At 36.8% G+C, this 20,427-nt stretch overlaps 2 protein-coding genes across 2 annotated transcripts; both read left to right on the top strand.

Moving 5' to 3' along the window:
• The first annotated feature begins 5,663 nt into the window (after positions 1–5,663).
• LOC103718463 (putative WD repeat-containing protein C2A9.03) lies at positions 5,664–15,906 on the top strand. The gene is made up of 10 exons (XM_008807300.5): positions 5,664–5,876; positions 7,613–7,778; positions 7,975–8,142; positions 8,222–8,308; positions 12,116–12,250; positions 12,406–12,516; positions 14,293–14,384; positions 14,462–14,567; positions 14,880–14,966; positions 15,092–15,906. Exons 2-10 carry the CDS (start codon positions 7,638–7,640, stop codon positions 15,503–15,505), a joined length of 1,341 nt encoding a protein of 446 aa, XP_008805522.1. The 5' UTR covers positions 5,664–5,876; positions 7,613–7,637; the 3' UTR covers positions 15,506–15,906.
• Positions 15,907–18,937: 3,031 nt separating this feature from the next.
• On the top strand, positions 18,938–19,712 carry LOC103718464 (photosystem I reaction center subunit V, chloroplastic-like). Its single transcript, XM_008807301.6, has one exon. The coding sequence runs from the start codon at positions 19,121–19,123 to the stop codon at positions 19,574–19,576; it is 456 nt and encodes a 151-aa protein (XP_008805523.2). The 5' UTR covers positions 18,938–19,120; the 3' UTR covers positions 19,577–19,712.
• The last annotated feature ends 715 nt before the right edge of the window (positions 19,713–20,427 follow it).

Consider the following 20,427-nt stretch of genomic DNA (forward strand, 5'->3'; position numbering starts at 1 on the left):
TCGAATACGGAATCGAGGCGCCGTCCCGTCGGATCCCGGAGCCTCATCATGAGCCCACTACATAAAACGACCTCGAAGGACGAAAGGGCGTCGCCCCCTCTCCCCTCATTAAAAGCACCCCGAAGCGCGCGGAGCGCCGGCATAATTTAAGTCTCCCTAGCCCCCACTACTACAATAAAAGCAATTACTTCCCACGTCCGAGCTCTCGAGCAGCTCGGACTCGGAAGTCGAGGGGTAGTGTTGAGGAAAATACAAGTCCCCCCAAAATACGTGATTGGAAGCGCTCGACCTCGGACGACCGACCTCGGACGACCGACCTGGCACCCGACCTCGGACGACCGACCTGACGCCCGACCAGGCGTCCAACCTAGGAGCTCTCGATCTCAAAACGCCCGACCTAGAAAGCACCCAATCTCGGAAGGCATCCGATCCCAGAAGTCGGACCTCGCCGGCTGCCCGCTGCGGTCACATCCTCCTACGGCCCGATTTGGGACCGCCCCTTGAGCGGCTTACTCAACAATTAATGCGCATGGTCTCTGCAAACCTCCGGCTTACTCAACAATTAATGCGCATGGCTCCTACTGTCTATAGATCTTCAGTCCTCCACGGCAAGTCAGCTCGGCTGCGTCCAGTCAGCCGTGACAACTCCCTGATTCCGACACGGAATTTCAGAATTCCGTGTTCCGTTCGCTAGGTTAGTTAGCGAGCTTCTAACTAACCTAGCTCACTCTCTTCCGCGTGAGGGTTAATGAAGAATAGATAGTGGCAGTGGCATAGAGAATCACGGAAGTAGAAACTACATCAGTTGTTGCAGCAGTCTTAGGGGTGGAGGGGATACGTATTTGTTGTTCAGGTCGATTAGGAGGTGCGGAAATAGCTAGAATTGTTCATTCCCTACGGCGAGGCATTAATTCACATGATCGTGCACCAATTCATGCGACATGCTCAGTCGTACGGCAACTTGGTCCCGTCGCATCACAGGTAACCCAGCGCCCCTCTATAAAAGGAGAACCCCTCTACCTTGAAGGGGGCTGGAGACAAAAAACTCTGGACACATTTTTCTTCGATATATCTTTTCCCCCTCTGACTTAGGCATTGGAGGGCCGGCACCGGAAACCCTGGCCACTGGCTTTTTGCAGACCCCGCGGAGGACGCCGCTCGCCGACGGAACGCCACTCACCGACCCTCGCCGGAACTCCACCTCCTCAGCCGACGGCCACCCCCGGGTCTAATTTTCAGCAACAATTGCAAATTCATAATCTCTGCATTCTGCAAGACTCGCAGATTTAATATGATAACCCCACCCTTGCGTGTAACTACTCCACCCCATTCAGGCTGAAGCCTATAGTGAATCATACCCTCCAACCTTTCGCTCAAACGGCAAAAGATAATACCATTCGCGCAAGTATTTGGTGGTAAATAAACAAAGTTTATTTTCTCTCTATACACTATGCACCTCCTTAACTTTGAGCTATTTTTATTCTTTTCCATTTTATTTTTTTTATTATCTTTTTTTTTGGCATATTTATATAAAGAACAAAGTAAAGAACCAATCAACAATTTTGTTAGCGAAACCTTTTTAGCTGTCCTTCGTATAGAAATCCTCGTTAAGGCATGTTAGAGAGATCCGACAAGCTTAGACGTGAATGTAGAAGAAGAGGTAAAAGAAGATGACTACTTAGATACTCTATGTTGCCTCCAAATATGGAGCTTGTTTGATTTTATCTCTGCATGTAGTCCCATCACTAATAGGACTACTATTCACATAATTCTTTTTTAGGTTTTCTTTAAACTCTTTAAAAGTTCGTGAATTTATTATCTATAGATGTGGTTTTTTACAAATTAGAACCATTGCTTGATCTCATGGTAAAAGGCTGGGGTTGCAAAGCAGCACAATGGCATAGGTTCAAATCTCGAGACAATTATTTGCAGAAAAGGAAGCCAAAATGTTAGATTTGTCCTTGATCCACCCCCTCCCGAGATGTTAGATTCCCATTCCGATAATTGGATAATTTCCCTTTTAGACTCTACACGCACAAAATCCTTAGGAAGACTAGGCAATAAAGGTATGTCTTTATTTTGATTTATATTGGGAGTAGAATATAGTATAGTTTTTGCAGGAAAATGGATAGCTTTCTTCTCTTCCACCAAACAAGTAATTTGATAATCAGTTTGGTTCGAAGCTTTGTGAGCTAATGACTCGCATATTATGTTTGATTACATTCCTACTTATACATCTAGCATTATGTTTCAATGATCAAGCCAACTATAATAATGTAATGTTCTCTCAATTGAATTGCATGGTTAATATCCTGATACGAATTAAGTGATCCAATGTACATAATGAAAGGATGGTAGCACATTTGCATCCACTTGTTGGGCATTCTCAAGAGTATGCAGTATAACAACTTGTTTTATAGTTCAAAATGCACTCACAATTTTCCAAGCCTGCAACATTTACCATTATAACATCAATTTTTGAAGATCAAGTCAGAGCAACAAAAGTGATGGCAAAACAAAATACTACTGAATAATGCTAGCTCATTCCTTTCTTGTGTTCAAATGCATGCCAATTCAGGTCAAAAAAAACCATCAACAGAAGTGCTTGATCAAGCTTGAGCGTTAATAGAGGAATGCATGAGCAATACGTTTAAACAAATGAATTTAAGAGGACCAAATAAATAGAAATGGAAGGTAAATTTTATGGATCCACAGATGATAAATCTGGTGTAGACTTGTAGTGGAGTTAGTATAATTTTTTTCGAAATGAGAATGAAAAAGTTTTGGCAGCAATGGAATGCATTAAAGTCTGGCTAGATATTGGTTTCTATGGTTTCCGGGTGGAAAGAGTTGTGTGGGTATTATATAAGAATTGCACAAAAGAAATACCTGATTGCGGTTCTTCTTGAAGTCTCTCTTTCACTTGCTAAAGATGTTGATGTAATTTTTTTTTCTCTTACTACCTTGCTCTGATTATTGAAAAAGAAGAATAAGAGAGGAAAAAATTGTATTTCTATCTGTCTGTTACAATGTGTTGGAGTAGCCTTTATATAGACTAGGAGATTGATAAAATTTGGTAAGACCGACTAAGTTTGGCACGATCAATCACAAATCAATCAAGATAAAGTTTGGTAAAGCCGACTAAGTTTGGTATAATCAATCAATCAATAGATTTAAACGCTGGTAATGAGGTGGCTTATTTATCTATGGATGATTAGGAAGCTTGGATCGAGGATGTCCCATCCTGGCTTTATAACATCACCTTGTATGATTTCACTCTTTTACAATATAAACAATATTTTCTTGTTCTCGTCCCCCACCCCAGCCCAAAAGAGAGAGCAAAAACTCTAAATGCAATTGTTGCGAAGAAGAATGCATGAATTTTTATCAAAAACTTATTCAACATGTAGTTCCTCCAACATCAAGCTCTGGGGTAACATAATATATATTAAAAATCTAGTCCTCTGTTTTTCCATTTTCTCCATCTTTTTAGATTTCCCTTATTCTTATGTTCTTAATGCTAACTCTATAAAGCAATACTAAACATTTTCCAAGCTCATCAGAATAACCCAATAAATAATCAATTAAAATAGGAACCAATTGGTCCATTGCTCTTAGCCCTCCTCACTCTAGACATTCCACAACCCCAAATTGAACCTCAAACAATATGCCCCTGTGATTCAGCTCTATGGTAGAGGCAAGGATCATGACCACCGGCTCACAGCTCTACTCGGCGATGACATGGCATCCAGCGAGGCTTGACATGTTGCAAGATAGGTTTAACGGAGTGGTTATTGTCTTATTGGTTGGACTTGGTCTACCTCTCAGCTAGTGGACTGGTCCAACCATGAAGTAACATGTAGAATATACACATATTTGTCCTTGTTACTTCATGGTTGGATTGGTCCACCAACTTAACGGTGGATCTGGTCCAACTAATAACTAATATGGTTTAATGTAGTCTTGCAGGTTTAGGTATATTCAACAATGTTTATTTCCAAGCAGAGTCAATCCATGCAGCCGTAGTTTTTTTTTCTTTTCTTTTGTTTTATGAAAGATACGTTGATCTGGTTGTGAGGTAAGAAATCTGGATAAAATTTATAGAACTATTTTAGCCGAAGACTTATGATGGCTTTTACCTATGTTGGACAAATGAAACCAGAATCGAGGGGCTGGAGACAAAGTTTTGTGGAGAAATATATAAAGTGCTATCATTCTATCATCAGTTGAATGGGGCCAATACCATCAACGGGAAACAAAAGGAAATGGTTTGAATGGGCCCAAGGTGACTTGCAGTGCTTATCTTTCGGCCATCATCGCTGGTACAAGAAGTTGACAGCTCTTGGGATTAGCTCCAGAAAATTGAGGGTGAATGGGCTTTCTTGCCCAAGGATATTTCTCATGGCGTCACCAAAACAGCCTTGTCATTAACTCTATTTACAAACCATCTATTCCTCTCTATCCTTAATAATACCCCCAACAATCCTCCAATTTACTATATAATCTATCATTCAAGTAGGGGGGGTTCTTTTTATTCCAAAGCTAATAGGTCGATATCTCGGATGCAACCAAGCATGATCAGGTATATTATCCGTTTGCAAAAGTAGCTAACTAGATGTATGCTGGCTAAGATTGCTAATACATTGATGTTGAAATTTGGAAACCAATTGATAATTGATTACTAATAGTTTAGGAGGTTTCATTGGAATCATATAATTTAAACTGGGCGCGGTAGTACTCTACTTTAATAATGTTTAAATCTTAGCATTTGTATGCAAGATAATAATAGTGATCAAAGTTTTTATATTTACTTTTTTTTTTAACAAAAAGGCGATAAGGTTGAGACCGCAACATTCAAATTTAGTAAGTAAAATGCCATAAAAGAAAAAGAGTATTTTAAGAAATTGCAATGCTTAATGCAATAGTTTCAGCTAAAATTTGACTTTTGAATCTGATTCATGCAATCTTTTTGTAGAAAAAATTAATTTTGTCTTATAGCTGCAGAGCTAGATATATTTCTTCAGAAAAAATTATAGCCCTCTTTTACACCATCTAAATCAAATATTTATTCCAAAAACTAGATATAACTGTACAATACAATTATAATGTATACTAACTTGAATCATTGACCAATCCTATGAAATAAAAAGAAATTCATTATCTGAATATCACGGGCTTAATCACGATCTATCTGAATTTTGGCCTTTCTCTTATTTGATAGGAAGCAACCGGTATATCGTCACAACATTATGCAGCGTCCCCATCCAAACACAGAAAATCAATTACATTCCTTCAATTTTTTTAATGATTATTATAATATTATCATTTTTTAGCAAAAAAATATGTTATCCTTTCAAATTTTGCTTATCTTTTGTTCTCATGTAGTAGAAAATAAGATGAGAGTAAAAATTAAATCTCAGCCTTTTACAAAGCAAAATAAAAATCTTTGTGGTAAATAATTCTAAAGCTTTAATAATTATAAAAATTCAAAATCAAGCAAACAAGTTTTAGAAATTCAGAATTTTGTTTTGGAAAACTGGACATCGCCAACGGGACACGTTGGCAAGAGGCCGAGGACGGCATTTTCGTAGTTATCCGAAATTATACGGGCATTACCGTAAACGGACCAGTATTTCTATCCCTAACCTGTCCCTGTCCTTCCTTCGTCTGCGATCCGGTAAGCTATCGGAAAGAAATAAAAAAATAAAAGAAAAATTAAGGAAAGCCCAACCCTAAATCGGCGAGAAGCGATCCTTTTAATCTCCTCAATTCGTCTGATTCCGGTCGGGAGGCTTTCGATTCCTCGGATTCCTGGCCCTAGGGGATGCAGATTCTCTCCTCCTTCGAGATCTGAAGGCTTGCCAACCCTGGAAAAGGTGCGAAATTATAAAAATTCGTTTTTTTTTTTGGAAATTTATGCGATCGGTTAGATGTCTCTGGATTTGGATGTTTGTGATCCATCTTTGCTGCCTCTGGTGTATGTTGGATATCTTTGACTTTTTTATTGTCATTTTTTGAGGTTTATTGTTTGTAAAGAGAAAGGTATGGGTTTGCGACTTCAGGATCGTGGCGTAATCTAAAGTTCCGTCTTTCTTTAAATTTGGAATTACGGTGAAAAACCTCCCCTTGTTCGAATTTTTATGTTGTCTTGAGTAACTTATCGATTTATCGAAAAAATCCGGGTAAAGATCTCTGAACTCTGCGTACAAGGTGTTTTTTTCTTGTAATTTCATGATATTACATTGTGGTGTGGTTCCCAGGTTGGTTATTTAATTCATGAAATTAATAGATGAAGAATTATTTTTTCTCATCTGCATATATATATATATATATATATATATATATATATATATATATATATATATATATATATATATATATATATATATATGCAACTTATTGGTGCATGTGTTTTTGTTTCAATCGTGTGGGTAAAGATACGAATTTGTCTAAGGCCGTTGCTCTCTGTGGTCTAGGTTTGTTGTTAGCCATATAAACATATCGCTCTTGGTTTAGTCTATTTCACTTTTATGTTGGATACTATTCTGTTGCTTGGGCAATTTGCTGTTTGTCAATCCATTTGTGATGAAGGAAGATATTTGGTGGTTGAACTAATGATCTGCCCAAGTTCAAGCATCAGGGAAAGTTTTTGTTAGCTGTCAGTTATGTCCTCCCAATTTTTTAAACCGAGAAAAGTTTCAGGATGAATGTTAATTAGCATTGACATTTCATAAATAAAGCAATTGTGTATGAATCCTTCAGTTTAGCGTATGAATGATGTAAAATGGTTATAATTCTCTTTTTGATATTTCTGTAGATATGTAGATATGTACATACATACATACATATATATATATATATATATATATATATATATATATATATATATATATATATGTATCTACGTATACATATACATATGTTTATGTAGATATGTAGATACACACACACACACACACACACACACACACATATATATATATATATGTATGTAGATATGTCGATACATATATATATATGTATGTAGATATGTAGATATATATATATATATGTATGTAGATATGTAGATATATATATATATGTATGTAGATATGTAGATATATATATATATATGTATGTAGATATATATATATATATATATATATATATATATGTATGTAGATATATATATATATATATATATATATATATATATATATATATAGAGAGAGAGAGAGAGAGAGAGAGAGAGAGAGAGAGAGAGAGAGAGAGAGAGAGAGAGAGAGAGACCCACCCATTATAGCTTTTCCCTCTCTGTAGTTTGTATAATAGAGAAGCACTGGGTATTCATCCCTAAAGGGGCTCTGTTTGTCAGCTCTCATCATCATGACGTGTTGTAGGTCATGAAGCCATGCAAAGCCTTTCATTTTATACATAGTAGATATGAACCTGTAGGTAGACTTCTTCTTTTGTGCCTGCCGGAGTGTGCCTTTTGGTATGCCCTATTGGAATTTGTTTCTCATATTGCTATTTTTTTTTACTCTTAAGCTCATGCATATTGGAGAGCATCTTTGAGATGCCATAGGAACTGTATGCCTCTATCTGAACTTTCCTTGTATTGGATATCGCACAGGCATAAATTTTGAAGTAAGTCAAATATGTCTCGGTACCAAGGTGATGATGTTGATGAGATGGCAGAGGATTATGAAATGGGGGATGCAGAGGATGACATGGATGAAGATTTTCAAGGAAGAGTGATGGGTGATTCAGATTCTGATGATGAAGAATATGGCCAATCTGTATGCCTATCCTTATACTAGCGTGCTTTTCATCAAACTACTGCAATTACTTTCTTTTTCAATTTTTAAGTGGCATGCTAGTGTTTCTTATTAGTACAGAATTTATAATTCCTAGAAACTCTTTTCTCATTTCTCATTTCTCTTTTCTGTATTATGCTCTCAACATTCTAAAAGAAAGCTATCTTATTTTATCCAGCATAGTAAGGTATTTGACACTTCATCAGCACAAGCAAGGAAAGGAAGGGATATCCAAGGAATACCGTGGAGTAGCTTAAGCATCACAAGGGAGAAGTACAGACAAACCAGATTAGAACAATACAAGAATTATGAGAACATTCCAAATTCTGGCGAATCATCAGAAAAGGTACAATAGCTACACAATTTTGGGTTTGTTACATGGTTTTCTTGTTGCATTCTTTTCAACATCCTTTTCTTGTATCTAGTTTTGCAAACCAACTGAGAAAGGGGGCATGTATTATGAGTTTCGACTTAATACAAGATCAGTGAAATCAACTATCCTCCATTTTCAGGTAAGCAAATAAAGTTCCCAAGCAGGTTCCTTTCTATTCATTAATGAGCTATAGAATTTGTTTGTTCATTCTTTGCTCAGTATCTTGGTTTATGTAATGCCGTGCTATTTGTATTGTTTCAAGATGTTTCTATGTCTTGGAGACATGGTTTCTGTTTTGTACCAAGGTTTGAATCAGTCAATGTCAACAAGTTATTGAGATAATGATAATTTAACTTGAAGTAGAATTTGGATGGACTTTTGATTCCTAGTCTAAGGAGTAAAACTTACTAAAGTCCGAAGGGTTTTGACAGTTTTGACAGTGTATTTTGTAGATGTGTTCGTTGAGCTAGAGTCTTAGTCTGGTAGAGGAGGTGAATAATTTTCTGGTTATTAAAATTAATGTATACAGAATGTGATCGTGAAAGATGCTTGAAAAGGGAATCAAATCTCTTAGGATTTTTGATAGACTCTTAATTTTTGTTCTCAAAAGTTATTGATTGTAAAACATATTAGCACCTTTTGGTTTTGGCTTTCTATGAGTCTTTCAGTTACCTTTAGATTAATAAAATCTTAGTCTTCTTTTATTGTATATTTTGGAAGGTTAATATCTTTATGCTTCTCATCCTATCAAGAGATAACTGATTAGGACATGGGCATATAGTTCTTCACTAGGTTAATAACTGATGTTTCTCTCAGTAGGTTTTGCTGATTATCAGACATGAATATTTTTACATGTAAAAGTTAAAATGTATCATTTCAAGAGCATAGAGATCCTTTTTTTTTAGTTGGATTGAAGGTATCTCTGACCTTTTGAGCCTCGTCAGTAGCAAAGCTAATAGCCTTTGGTTAGTAGCTAGTGTTTAAATCAAAATAGCAGATTAGCTTTATAGGAGAATGGATGCTTTGATTTAGAGCATGCCCATATATTATACTGCAAAATCCTAGTAGAGGCTTGCAAAATCTGTTGATTCCCATTCATCCCGTGGTCGTTGAGCTTCACACCCTTGTTGTTAGGTCCTATTTAAGTAGCTAATAAGACTTATGGTTTAAAAATAAAATCATGTAACCTACGGTATGTTTATGTTTAAATAGATAGGGGGAATGTCTGATTAGTTATTTTAATTATTGATGTTTGGTTAATTTAATTAACATAAGTGGCTGCCTCTTTGCTGCCTCTCCCCTGCTCTTTCCCCTCCCACCTGGCCCCACCAACACACAAATCAATGGAAAAAAAGAAGGCTGGATGCAGAAGAGAGCTGCTTATGATTGGAGGGGTTGAGGCAGATGGGAAAGAGGCAACTGAAGGGGTAGGGATGGAGTGGAGGCATGGGCACAGGTAGGGGGCAGTGATGAAAGGGGAAAGGATATGGAATGGAGGGGACAGGTGGGGTTGACGGATGAGTGGGTTTGAAACTCACCTGTGCATTTATGATCTCATCAAGCGGCTGTGAGGTGGGAGGGAGGGAAGTTGGTGGTGTAAATGGTTGAAGGCTGGTGGGCAGAGGCTGAGCATATAGATCACAGGCCAGAGAATTCTCTTTAGGCAACTCTAGGGAGGGGTATTGGAGAGCATGGATGCTTTATGAGCAGAAGTCCTAGATTTATGGGACTTGTCCTGAAGCTTTAGCCTTTACTGACAAGCAGTTTATCTGATGAGGAAGACATCCATACAACCGACCTTGGGTGATAGCGATAACTTTAGGAAATTATATGTACCATCCTATCGTATTTTATTCGGACAGGCCCTTAGTTTGCACTCTCTTAACAGGGGGACATGTTCTATTGCGGTCTTCTTAGCATGTTTGCCTGTCATCAATGTGAAATATGGAAGACTAGATCTCACTCTAATAAGCCAAAGCTCCTTCCGCCTTGCAAGTGAGGAAACATTAATATTTTCCTTGTCCAGATTAAGATCTCAGGTTCCTTAATAGTCAAAGTTTGGACCCTAGTAGTTGTATTGATTGCTTTGACGTTACAGCAGATGGACTGAACTATTGCAGGTATTTAACTTTTTGGATTTAATATCATTTGCATTCCACTTATATTAATATTTGGCAATTGGGAACAATAACAAGAAAGTTTGAGTAAATTTCTGCGTGCATGAACCTCAGTATCTAGAATTCTACTTAGAGTGGCATATGTGCTTCAGAAACTCATCACCCACTTCCTGAGCTTTTCATTGTTCCAATTTTGTGAAAGATGTGCTTCCTCGCTCCTGGACCTGCTCCTACTACTGGCAACTAAGACATGAACCTTATAGAGTTGCTGAGTACTTTCAGCATGTACTGTGTTATCATCAGTGTTTTGGAAACAGGTTGAGGAAAGAGAGGGATAACATATTTTAGTATTTGTCTTTCACTTTTAACTTTAATAATTGGGAACATGTAAAAGAAATTGTTCAACTACATGTTTGTGCACAATCCCACATATGCTGACACAAGCAATTGCAATATCTGCAAGATCACCACTTCTAGTTTAGAAATATTTTGAGAAAAGAAAGGGAAATAGTTTTCAGCTCTATACTTGAAATCAAATTTTTATATTTTTACCTTTGGTTGTGGGAATCTGCAGATTTAGTGAATAACATATTACATTAAAGGTTCAGGTGACCCTTATGCAGTTTTTTGTTTAAAAAAATTAGATTAGGAGGGGCTAATCCCTACCTTTCTACCCTATTCCCACCCCAGTTGTAGATGGCTGATCCTAGCTAAAGTCGAACTCCTGCCCATTTGTCCGATTATCAAGGGTGATGCCATCTGAGCACGTGCTTGGTGGTGGCCTTGTACAGATTATAAAGATGAAATTTCTAAAAATGCATGTGGTAACTGGACATTTGAACTTAATCATAGAGGGGGCATATTAGATTCATCGCATTATGGATATAAATGCCGATCAGTTCAACTCACTTGCAAATAGGTTCAATTAATCTTGAATGAGATAGGAACAATCTAAGCTTGATCTTGGCTTTTTGGCTTGGAATAAATTTCAAGCCAATCTTGAGCAGATCTCTATTTGATGAGGCATCGCATGATTAGGCTAAAAAATCATGTTTAAGTTTTAAATGCTATATTTAGAGAGAATACCTAACAATGTATATTTTATATACAGTACCTGTTATGTATATTGTTAATCAGCAACTGCTGAAACTAATGTGGTGTTATTTAAACAAATTGATGGCTTCATTGTATTGTCATAATTCAGTCAGATGGGCTCAATAGTTGTAGGTTGATAGCTTTCCAGTTTACTGGGTCATGGGTTTTATTTGTCTAAATAAGGATTTAAATTTGAAGCTCAAATGAGCTTGAATTGAGCCCGATTCAAACTTGATTTGACTTTCATTTTCTTTTCTAGGAATAATTCATTCAATCTCTTGAGGAATTGATTTAAGACTATCAATCCGTTCAAAAAATAGGCTTATGTTCAGTTTTCCTCGAACAAGGCTTGAAGCAAGGCATGTTGGGTCCTGAATATAATGCTTGAAATAAATTTTCAAGCCGTCGTTGATCAGAAATTCAGAACAAAAATTGTTCTAGCTCATCTTGACTACACCCATAATCAAGGATAAGTACATCAAATACCTCTTTCTACCTTCTGTTACTGACCTTTCTCTTATTGCTGGGCCTTAACCATGTCAAATTTTGTCTACATATTTTTATAAAATTTAAGTGCCATGTGATTGCCCTGTTATTTGTTTCTAGGTAGCTAAACTATAGTGCAAAAGAATTTTCAGTGGACTTATTACATTTATATGAGTGCATTCTATTTATTTTGAGTTTCTTTAAAAACTGTGCTATTGATCTTCATTAATTATATTTTATTTTTACAGCTGAGAAATCTGGTCTGGGCTACATCAAAGCATGATGTCTATCTAATGTCACACTATTCTGTGCTCCATTGGTCAGCGTTAACTTGTGAGAAGTATGAGGTTATGAATGTCTCAGGACATGTGGCACCAAATGAGGTGCATAATCTTTCTTCATAAATCTATTATAAAGTTCCTTTTGTTCCTCTTCCTTTTTTATTTTGATTTAAATGATGTTTTTCTTCAATAATCATTTTATTAGGTGGATAGTTATAATTTTTAACTTACATAATGGCTTTTTAATTTTGTTACAGAAACACCCTGGAAGTGTATTAGAAGGATTTTCTCAGACTCAAGTTAGCACATTGGCAGTAAAAGATAAGTTACTTGTAGCGGGTGGATTTCAAGGGGAACTTATTTGTAAAGTAATTCTCTTCATTTTGTCCACCACTCTTTTACAATAATTCATGGAAGCATGGGAGAATATAATATCCATCACTACTTCCATTATCTATCTATTTATTTTTCATTAGTTTATCAATTTGTTCTCTGCTTTTAATGAAACATGTTTTGTTATTTCCAGAAGCATGTTCACGAAAAATTTGCCGATGATTAAAAAAACAGTTTCCTCTTTGGCTTACCTTATTCATTAAGTATTTTCATAAGCATATGTGTGAGAAAGTTGCCATGTATATCTTATATATGTAGCAAAATAACGAGATATATGACTGTATACTTGTGTACATAGTACTTAGTGTTATGCTGATAATGCATAATGCAAAGAGAGAGTCTGAGAAGAATGGCAAAATGTAGTATGATGGAAAGCTATCTCAGGAGAAAGTATTTACCCTTGGTTGATAGAAATGCCAATTCATATTTGAGCACGCAGGGTAGGGAGGACAATGAGGTTTGTGGACTGTCAGTCAAGGCTTTCAAGGTCTATGCTGTGTAAGATGAGAAGACTTGATATGTAGAGGTGATTGCATGCAATAGAAAGGTGCTTAAACTTGCATTTTGAAGGGTCACAAAAGAGAGAAGTGATAAGCTATTTTGAATGAAAGCTATGAGAAATGTTTTGGAAGAGTTTGTAGTGTTTTTAGAGTTACCCTTTTAAAAGACACCTTGTAAGAATTAAAAAAGTTTAACTCCAAATAGTTGAGATCAGAAAATGATAATTAGAGTTATGGTTTTGGCTTTGTCAAGAACCATGGTGGTAGACTGTCTGATCTCCCCAAAAGTCGGCAGTTACAAAGATCGAGCAAGCTGAGAAGTTATGGTTTACTAGGAGTAGTTCAGGTTGTTTAAAGCAGTTATTAGGTGATATGCACATTTTATTTATGTGATCTAATGTGGTCATAGTTCATAGCTACACTAAGAGGTTATGAATTCTACTGGATGAAAGGATTATGTTAAAGTGGGAGCAGCTTAGCAAGCCTGAGAATCAATCAGCTGATTTGCTCAGCTAATATCTTAGAAAATTTATAGGAATACAATAATTGATGAGGCAAGAAATATGACTTAAAAGTGGCCATTGCCTCCAGTAGTACATAAGCAATAGAGATTTACACAACGTTGTGCTATCCCAGTGCTTGTGTTCATGCTTCTGAAAGGATAAAAATCATCAGTTTGCTGTAAACTGTAACATTCTTTTCTTTTTGTTTATGTTCCAGGAGTTAATTCTTCATTTCAACCTTATCTTTTACTTACCTGGCATCATTATCTATTGCTAATATGCTGCTCAACATTTTAGGCTGTTCGATTTAAAAATTTTAGATAATAATGAAATATTATTGTTTTATGCACATATAATTCGGGCCAGGATTTTTGAAAGTTACTTTTTTGGCTCCTTGTTGAGAAGTCTAAATCTCTGGTATTGCGTAAGTAAAATAGCTATAAATTTATTGCCAATGGTAATATATATATATATATATATATATATATATATATATATATATATATATATATATATATATATATATGATCGATCAGGTGTTTTTGAGTATCTGATTCGTCATCATCAATCGGGTGAAGCGATTGTGTAATTTAGGCATGAAACTTATGGTGTTAGCAGTTTGACATAGATGCACTAAATGCAATTGCAGTGGACTGTACAGTTAATGCAACATTGGAAATATATTTATTCCAGTATTTTAGAAGGTATATATTATCTGAGCTTTTCTCTTACTTTCTTGGAAATGCAGTATTTAGATCGAGAAGGAATAAGCTATTGTTCCCGGACAACTTATGATGACAATGCAATCACTAATGCTGTGGAGATTTACGACAGTCCCAGGTACTACATTTTGCCTGGCATTCTCTTTTGTTTTGATCATGTCTGGTGGCTCTGACTCAAAAATGGAATTTATTCAGTGGCGCTGTTCACTTTATGGCTTCAAATAATGACTGTGGAGTTCGTGACTTTGACATGGAGAAGTTTCAGCTTTGCAAGCATTTCCGTTTCCAATGGCCGGTCAATGTAAGCCATTAGTATTTGATTACCTGTACTGTATTGTTAGATGTTTTTTCTTTTTCTAGTGGGATGTGAATATGAGCCATCTGTAATTGATCTACTGTAGTGTGTAGTTGGTTAAGTTGTTAATCCTGGTCAAAGAGCCATTTAGTGTTATCATTTCTTTGGATATTCAGTGGAATCAGATTATAAAAACTATAAACCCAATCAATAAGTTGAGTCGTGCTGGTCTATGGGAAGTTGGTGTTATTTATAGTCTAATATTTTATCAGACAATATCTTGTACTATTGTATCTTTACCTGTTGTTCTGTTTTCAGCATACATCACTTAGTCCTGATGGGAAGCTTCTTGTTATTGTGGGTGACAACCCTGACGGACTACTGGTTGATGCTCATACCGGAAAGGTGAGTACTATACTTGGTTATTCTGGTCAAGTGATGAACCTCAATGGGAGTAACCTGCCTTCATCACTTCCAATTTTAAATGTTGAAGCAACAAAAAGTTTGTTTCTGAAGTTTGGTTCTTGCAGACTATCCATGAATTGCGTGGTCACCTGGACTACTCGTTTGCATCGGCATGGAATCCTGATGGTCACACATTTGCCACTGGTAACCAGGATAAGACCTGTCGGATTTGGGATGCAAGGAACCTCTCAAAATCTGTGGATGTACTGAGAGGGAACCTTGGAGCCATAAGATCAATCCGCTTCACATCTGATGGTCAGTTCATGGCGATGGCAGAGCCTGCAGACTTTGTTCACATCTTTGATGTTAGAAGTGGGTACAACAAGCGACAGGAGCTGGACTTCTTTGGTGAAATCTCAGGCATGTCGTTCAGTCCTGACACCGAGGCTCTTTTTGTTGGTGTGTGGGATCGCACCTATGGCAGTCTCCTTCAGTACAGCCGCCTCCGGAACTACTCGTACCTTGACTCACTACTTTGAATTAAAACTCGTTTCTATGTTGTAGCTCTTGAGACTCTTTGTTCTGGCGCCCAGGACAGAGTGTTGTACATGGACATGGCCAGGGGGACTGAGAGTAAGGGTAAAGGGGAAGTTGGAAATCTTTCTCATGTTCAATCGTGAATAAAAAAAAACAGACTCCTTTGAAGTGTACAAAGAGAAAATGTACATATGTCTAGAGACTGCAGTTGTGAGGTGAAGAAAATTTGGAGTTAGCTCTATGTGCTAGACTTTCAGCTGTCCTTCAGAAGATTTTCTGAGTGATTCTGTTGTAATCTTCATTCAATGTTTTTTTATTTTTTCTGTTCTCTACAAACTTTAGTGAAATTTCACACCGCTTGTTTCGACTCATGCATTGCAGTACAAGATGATATTTCTGGTAATCTGTTCTTCTTAGTTTGATTACTTTTTCAGTCAAATGTTTTATGTTTGGATTGCTTTGACCTGTGATTATTGGATCGACATCGGAAAGTTATTTTTGTGCTGTCATCGTGCAAAATTTCTTTTGAGGAGCAAGATTCAGGTTTATTTACAAATTTTTTTTCTCGATGTAAGATTTGTAAAGGGTAATTATTTTGTGAATAATTATGGGCATATTGTTTTATTAGTCCTAGAAGATCTATAATGTATTATTATCATTTTTTGTCCGTATTATTACTTCTATATATGTGTGATTCTGCTGATTTTGATCTGATGTTAGTATTTATATTTTTTGTCAATGTTTCTACTTTTAACAGTATTTATTTTCTTTTGATTATTATACTAATTTAAAATATCACGTTAATCTAAGATTTTTCAGAGGGGTATCAGGTTAGCAAGAGGATGCTACTGTACTGGGTTATGCTTCTCTTGAAGTCTGTTTTATCTCTTCAAGGAAATTAATAGATTTTTGAGGAAGGTGAAGTATCCTATATCAAGTTCAGCAGTGAAGTAACCTGAGTTTTGTATTAAAATGTGAAGTATATAGGGTTGAGTCATTTTAGTTAATTGTTATATCTGAGTACCAATTCATTGTACACAAGGGATGCAACTGGTTTATCATTCTACTACTCCATCCTTTGAAAGGCAAAGAATACTTTTAGAAGCATCAGCATGAGTAGATCATTTGAGCAAGGCTTTATTGGGTGAAAAATAATGAAAAGCTAAAATGGAAAAATGTTTCGTAAAAGACGCATGCTATAAAGGATGAGAAGTGCAAACTCAAACTCCCTGCATCAAGTATGTAAGGGACTGACTACTGATTGATTGGAGGATTTTTCTTAGCATGAAGATGCACAGCTCATCTAGGAACACTAAATTGGTTCAGTAAAGAAGTGAGATAATGAAAGCTTCGCACAAACTGTTTTTGGATACTATATCATATGATGATGGTATTTTGAATTTTGAAATAAATTTTTACTTGTCAATTTTTGTACCTAAACTCTCATTAGCTTTGATTGGACTTCTGCTTTGTAAATTTTGAAAGAAGACAATGCTCCACAAGAGATTTTTTTTTTTCTTTCTAATTTTTAAGTAGAGGTTACAAACAGTATTTTTCATAAGAGATAAAGTCCAAGAACATGATGAACAAAGGTGCTATTTTGCAGTTATAGTTCTAGATTTCTCCAAGTGACTAATAATGGTTGTTTATAAAAACTACTGTTCTGGAAAATTTAATCGGAGACTTGACTAGGGAGGAGCTTTCACTTCCATTCAAATGACAGATATCAATGCTGAAGGAAACCAAAGCTCAAAGGTCAAAGGCATGGTTATCAAGCCTTTTTTTGAAAGATAAATGCTTTCTCAAGACATACCACACTAAAAATATAGATTTCATTCACCTTTTGCATCTAGATATTGATAAAATGCTACCACAATCAAAAGCTTCCTCAACACACATGAAATGAATTGAATTCTATGAAATCCAACACTGATCCACTCATCAAATAGCTAAATCGTTATCAGAAAGGATCGGTTCACACCATCACACCCCAGTCCCAAATATAGATAAAGCGAGGCCCAAAACAATGAAGAGAAAAAGAGGGAAATAAAAGGGAAAATATGGTGCATTCACCTTTTGGATCTATATGCATTGATAAAATACTACCGCAATCAAAAGATTCCTCAATATGATTAAATGAGCTGGATTTTGTGAAATCCAGTGCTGATCCACTCCCAAATGGCCAAGTCATGATGACAAAGTATCTATTCACACCATCAGACCCCATGCCGAAAATAGATAAAAGCAATGCCTAAAAGAATGAAGAGAAAAAGATTAAAAAAAGGAAAAAAGAAAGAAAAAATAGAGGTGGCTGACCCATCATTAGAAAGGATGTTTCACATCATCTCATCACAGGCGCAAAAGTTTATAAAAGCAAGGCCCAAAAGAATGAAGAGAAAAAAAAGGAAAAAAGAAAATAAAAGGGGAAATGAAGAGAAAAAGTGTTTTAAATAATAATCAAAAAAAGTAAAAGCAAGACCCAAAAGAATGGGCAGAAAAAAAAGCAAAAACAAAAGAAAAAAAAATATTTTTTTACATTAATACCCTCCTAAATATTGAATTTTGCATGAATACCCTCTCAAAATTAATATTTACATATATATCCTCATAAATATATATACCCTCGTAAAACACTTGTTTTGCTATTTTACCTTTTTTTTATCCTTGTTTTTGCGTATGTACCCACACAATCTAACGACGTTAAAAAATTAACGGTTTCAAATTAAAATGACTAAAATATTCTTAATAAATGGATGAGCAAAAAAAAATATATTTATAAGGCAATCGCAATGGAGGATAAAAAAAGCAATTTCAAAATTTTATTTTATTTTTAATAAAATAAACATAGTTTTTATTAACGGTGTTAGAAGAATCATTATATTGGGAAGATTTGTGCAAAATCAGTCTTTTACGAGGGTACAAAAATAAATATAAATTTTAAAAGGATATTTGTGCAAATTTTAATTTTTAGAAGAATATTTATGCAAAAAAATTAAAGAAAATTTAAGAAAAAAAAAATAGAAGACATGTTTTGGATGGGAATTTTGAAGCCACATGAATCGAATGCATATACACCATTGGGCGATGTCTCAATTTAACTAAAACAAACAATAGATCAATACGTGGGTGTGACATTGGGTGGGTGCGACATTGAGTGGGTGCTATATTTGGGTGCTGTGGCCACCAAACCCCTATCCTAAGGGTCATTAATTCTCTACCCTCAAAAAGACCGCGCTATAACAAAAAGTCCTGGTTGACTGATCTTAAAATCTTCCGTCCAATATCTTCACCAAGTTTAATTTCCGGTCCTTGAGCTCTTTTTCTTTTTTTTTTTAAGAAAAGACCAAAAATGCCCACACCGGATTAAACATTAGAGACCCGTCAATAAATGGACCGGTGATTAATTACCCCAATATCCTATCTATCTCCCTCCAATCACTTCCAGCCAACTCATCACCCCAAATCGTCCTCTCCTCTCGCCTCCCGTTCATCCTCCTCCCCCACAACATCTCCCCTGGCTTCCAGCACTCGCAATCCTCAAATCTTTCACAGCATCCACATTCCTTTCCCCCCACACCAGTCTTAACCTCAACCACAAGCCAAAGCCAGCATCAGCCATGGCCGCCACCCTCTTCTCCACACCCACCTTCACCGGCCTCCGCCCTCTCAAGCCTACCGACTCCTCCCTCTCCTTCCCCCGAAGAGCCAGCCTCGCCCTCTCTGCCCGGCCGCCGGCCCGGTCCAGCACCAGACCCGGTCTAGCGGTGAAGGCCGAGCTGAACCCGTCCCTGGTGATCAGCCTCAGCACCGGTCTGTCCCTCTTCCTGGGCCGGTTCGTGTTCTTCAACTTCCAGAGGGAGAACGTGGCCAAGCAAGGGCTCCCGGAGCAGAACGGGATGACCCATTACGACGCCGGCGACACCCGGGCCAAGGAGTACGTGAGTCTCCTCAAGTCCAACGACCCGGTCGGGTTCAACATAGTCGACGTCCTTGCATGGGGTTCCATCGGCCACATCGTGGCTTATTACATCCTCGCCACCTCCAGCAACGGCTACGATCCCAAGTTTTTCTGAATTTAATCCTAAGGGATGGTGGTAAACTTTGGCTTTGGAGTTGGGGGGATGTGATAGTTTTGGTGGGTGGGGGAATCCATTGTATTTGTGTGTGGGAGGTGGCTTCTTATCAATTAAATTTGCTTTTCTCTCAAAAGTTGACTGAATTTGCTTGGGTCATTAGCTTTGCTTTCTTTTCTCTCATGTGATTTTCTTTTTTAGCTCTGCCGCATGTTCTTTTCGATGTGGTATGCTAGCTCCTAGTCATGCAAGGAAGTAACAAAAGATGGTTTTAAAATATGAAAATATTTATTAGTTTTATGAAAAATACTCGAGTATAATTCTTGTTTAGCCTCATTATCTGAAAATTCTTGGAGTTATGGTACATGGAAAATTTTTATTGGCCCAGCAATTGTTGGCCCCATCCAAGTTACTCAGGTGATTGATTTTGAATATAGGGAGGGTCCTAGGTTTGCAAACCAAAGTTTCATCAACTTGAATAATTTACATTCTCCAAGACCTGCTTCCAAAGGGGTGGAAGGCACAAAACTTCCTATATATACATATGATGTAGCATATGGATTCATCGACCCGGACTTGAGGAGTCGACAGAGCCAGCAATATGAGCAGATGCCCAGCAGTAACGAGTCATGTATCTTCGAATAAAAGTATATTTAAGATAGTTAAAGCCTACTAAAGAGACAGTTATGATTCTATGCATTTATGAGGTACAATGCAGAATAGTACTTACAGCTCGATCTACTTGATTGAGAAGTTACCACACGACCTATGCAATTAAGCCCATAACATTTGGGATCTACAGAGCAGTTAAGTCACAAGTCTATCTCTTTGGATAACCAATACCGACCCTC

Source organism: Phoenix dactylifera, chromosome 2 (assembly GCF_051530095.1).
Source record: "Phoenix dactylifera cultivar Ajwa chromosome 2, Ajwa_hap1_PhDact_Kaust_v1.1, whole genome shotgun sequence".
Lineage (NCBI taxonomy): Eukaryota > Viridiplantae > Streptophyta > Magnoliopsida > Arecales > Arecaceae > Phoenix > Phoenix dactylifera.

What these genes read in the sequence shown, in the direction of transcription:
- LOC103718463 (XM_008807300.5), top strand. Translation starts at nt 7,638, where the DNA reads ATGTCTCGGTACCAAGGTGATGATGTTGATGAGATGGCAGAGGATTAT. An exon ending in AAGGGGAACTTATTTGTAAA is followed by an intron (nt 12,517 to 14,292) that starts GTAATTCTCTTC and finishes TTGGAAATGCAG; the next exon opens with TATTTAGATCGAGAAGGAAT. An exon ending in TTGATGCTCATACCGGAAAG is followed by an intron (nt 14,967 to 15,091) that starts GTGAGTACTATA and finishes TGGTTCTTGCAG; the next exon opens with ACTATCCATGAATTGCGTGG.
- LOC103718464 (XM_008807301.6), top strand. Translation starts at nt 19,121, where the DNA reads ATGGCCGCCACCCTCTTCTCCACACCCACCTTCACCGGCCTCCGCCCT.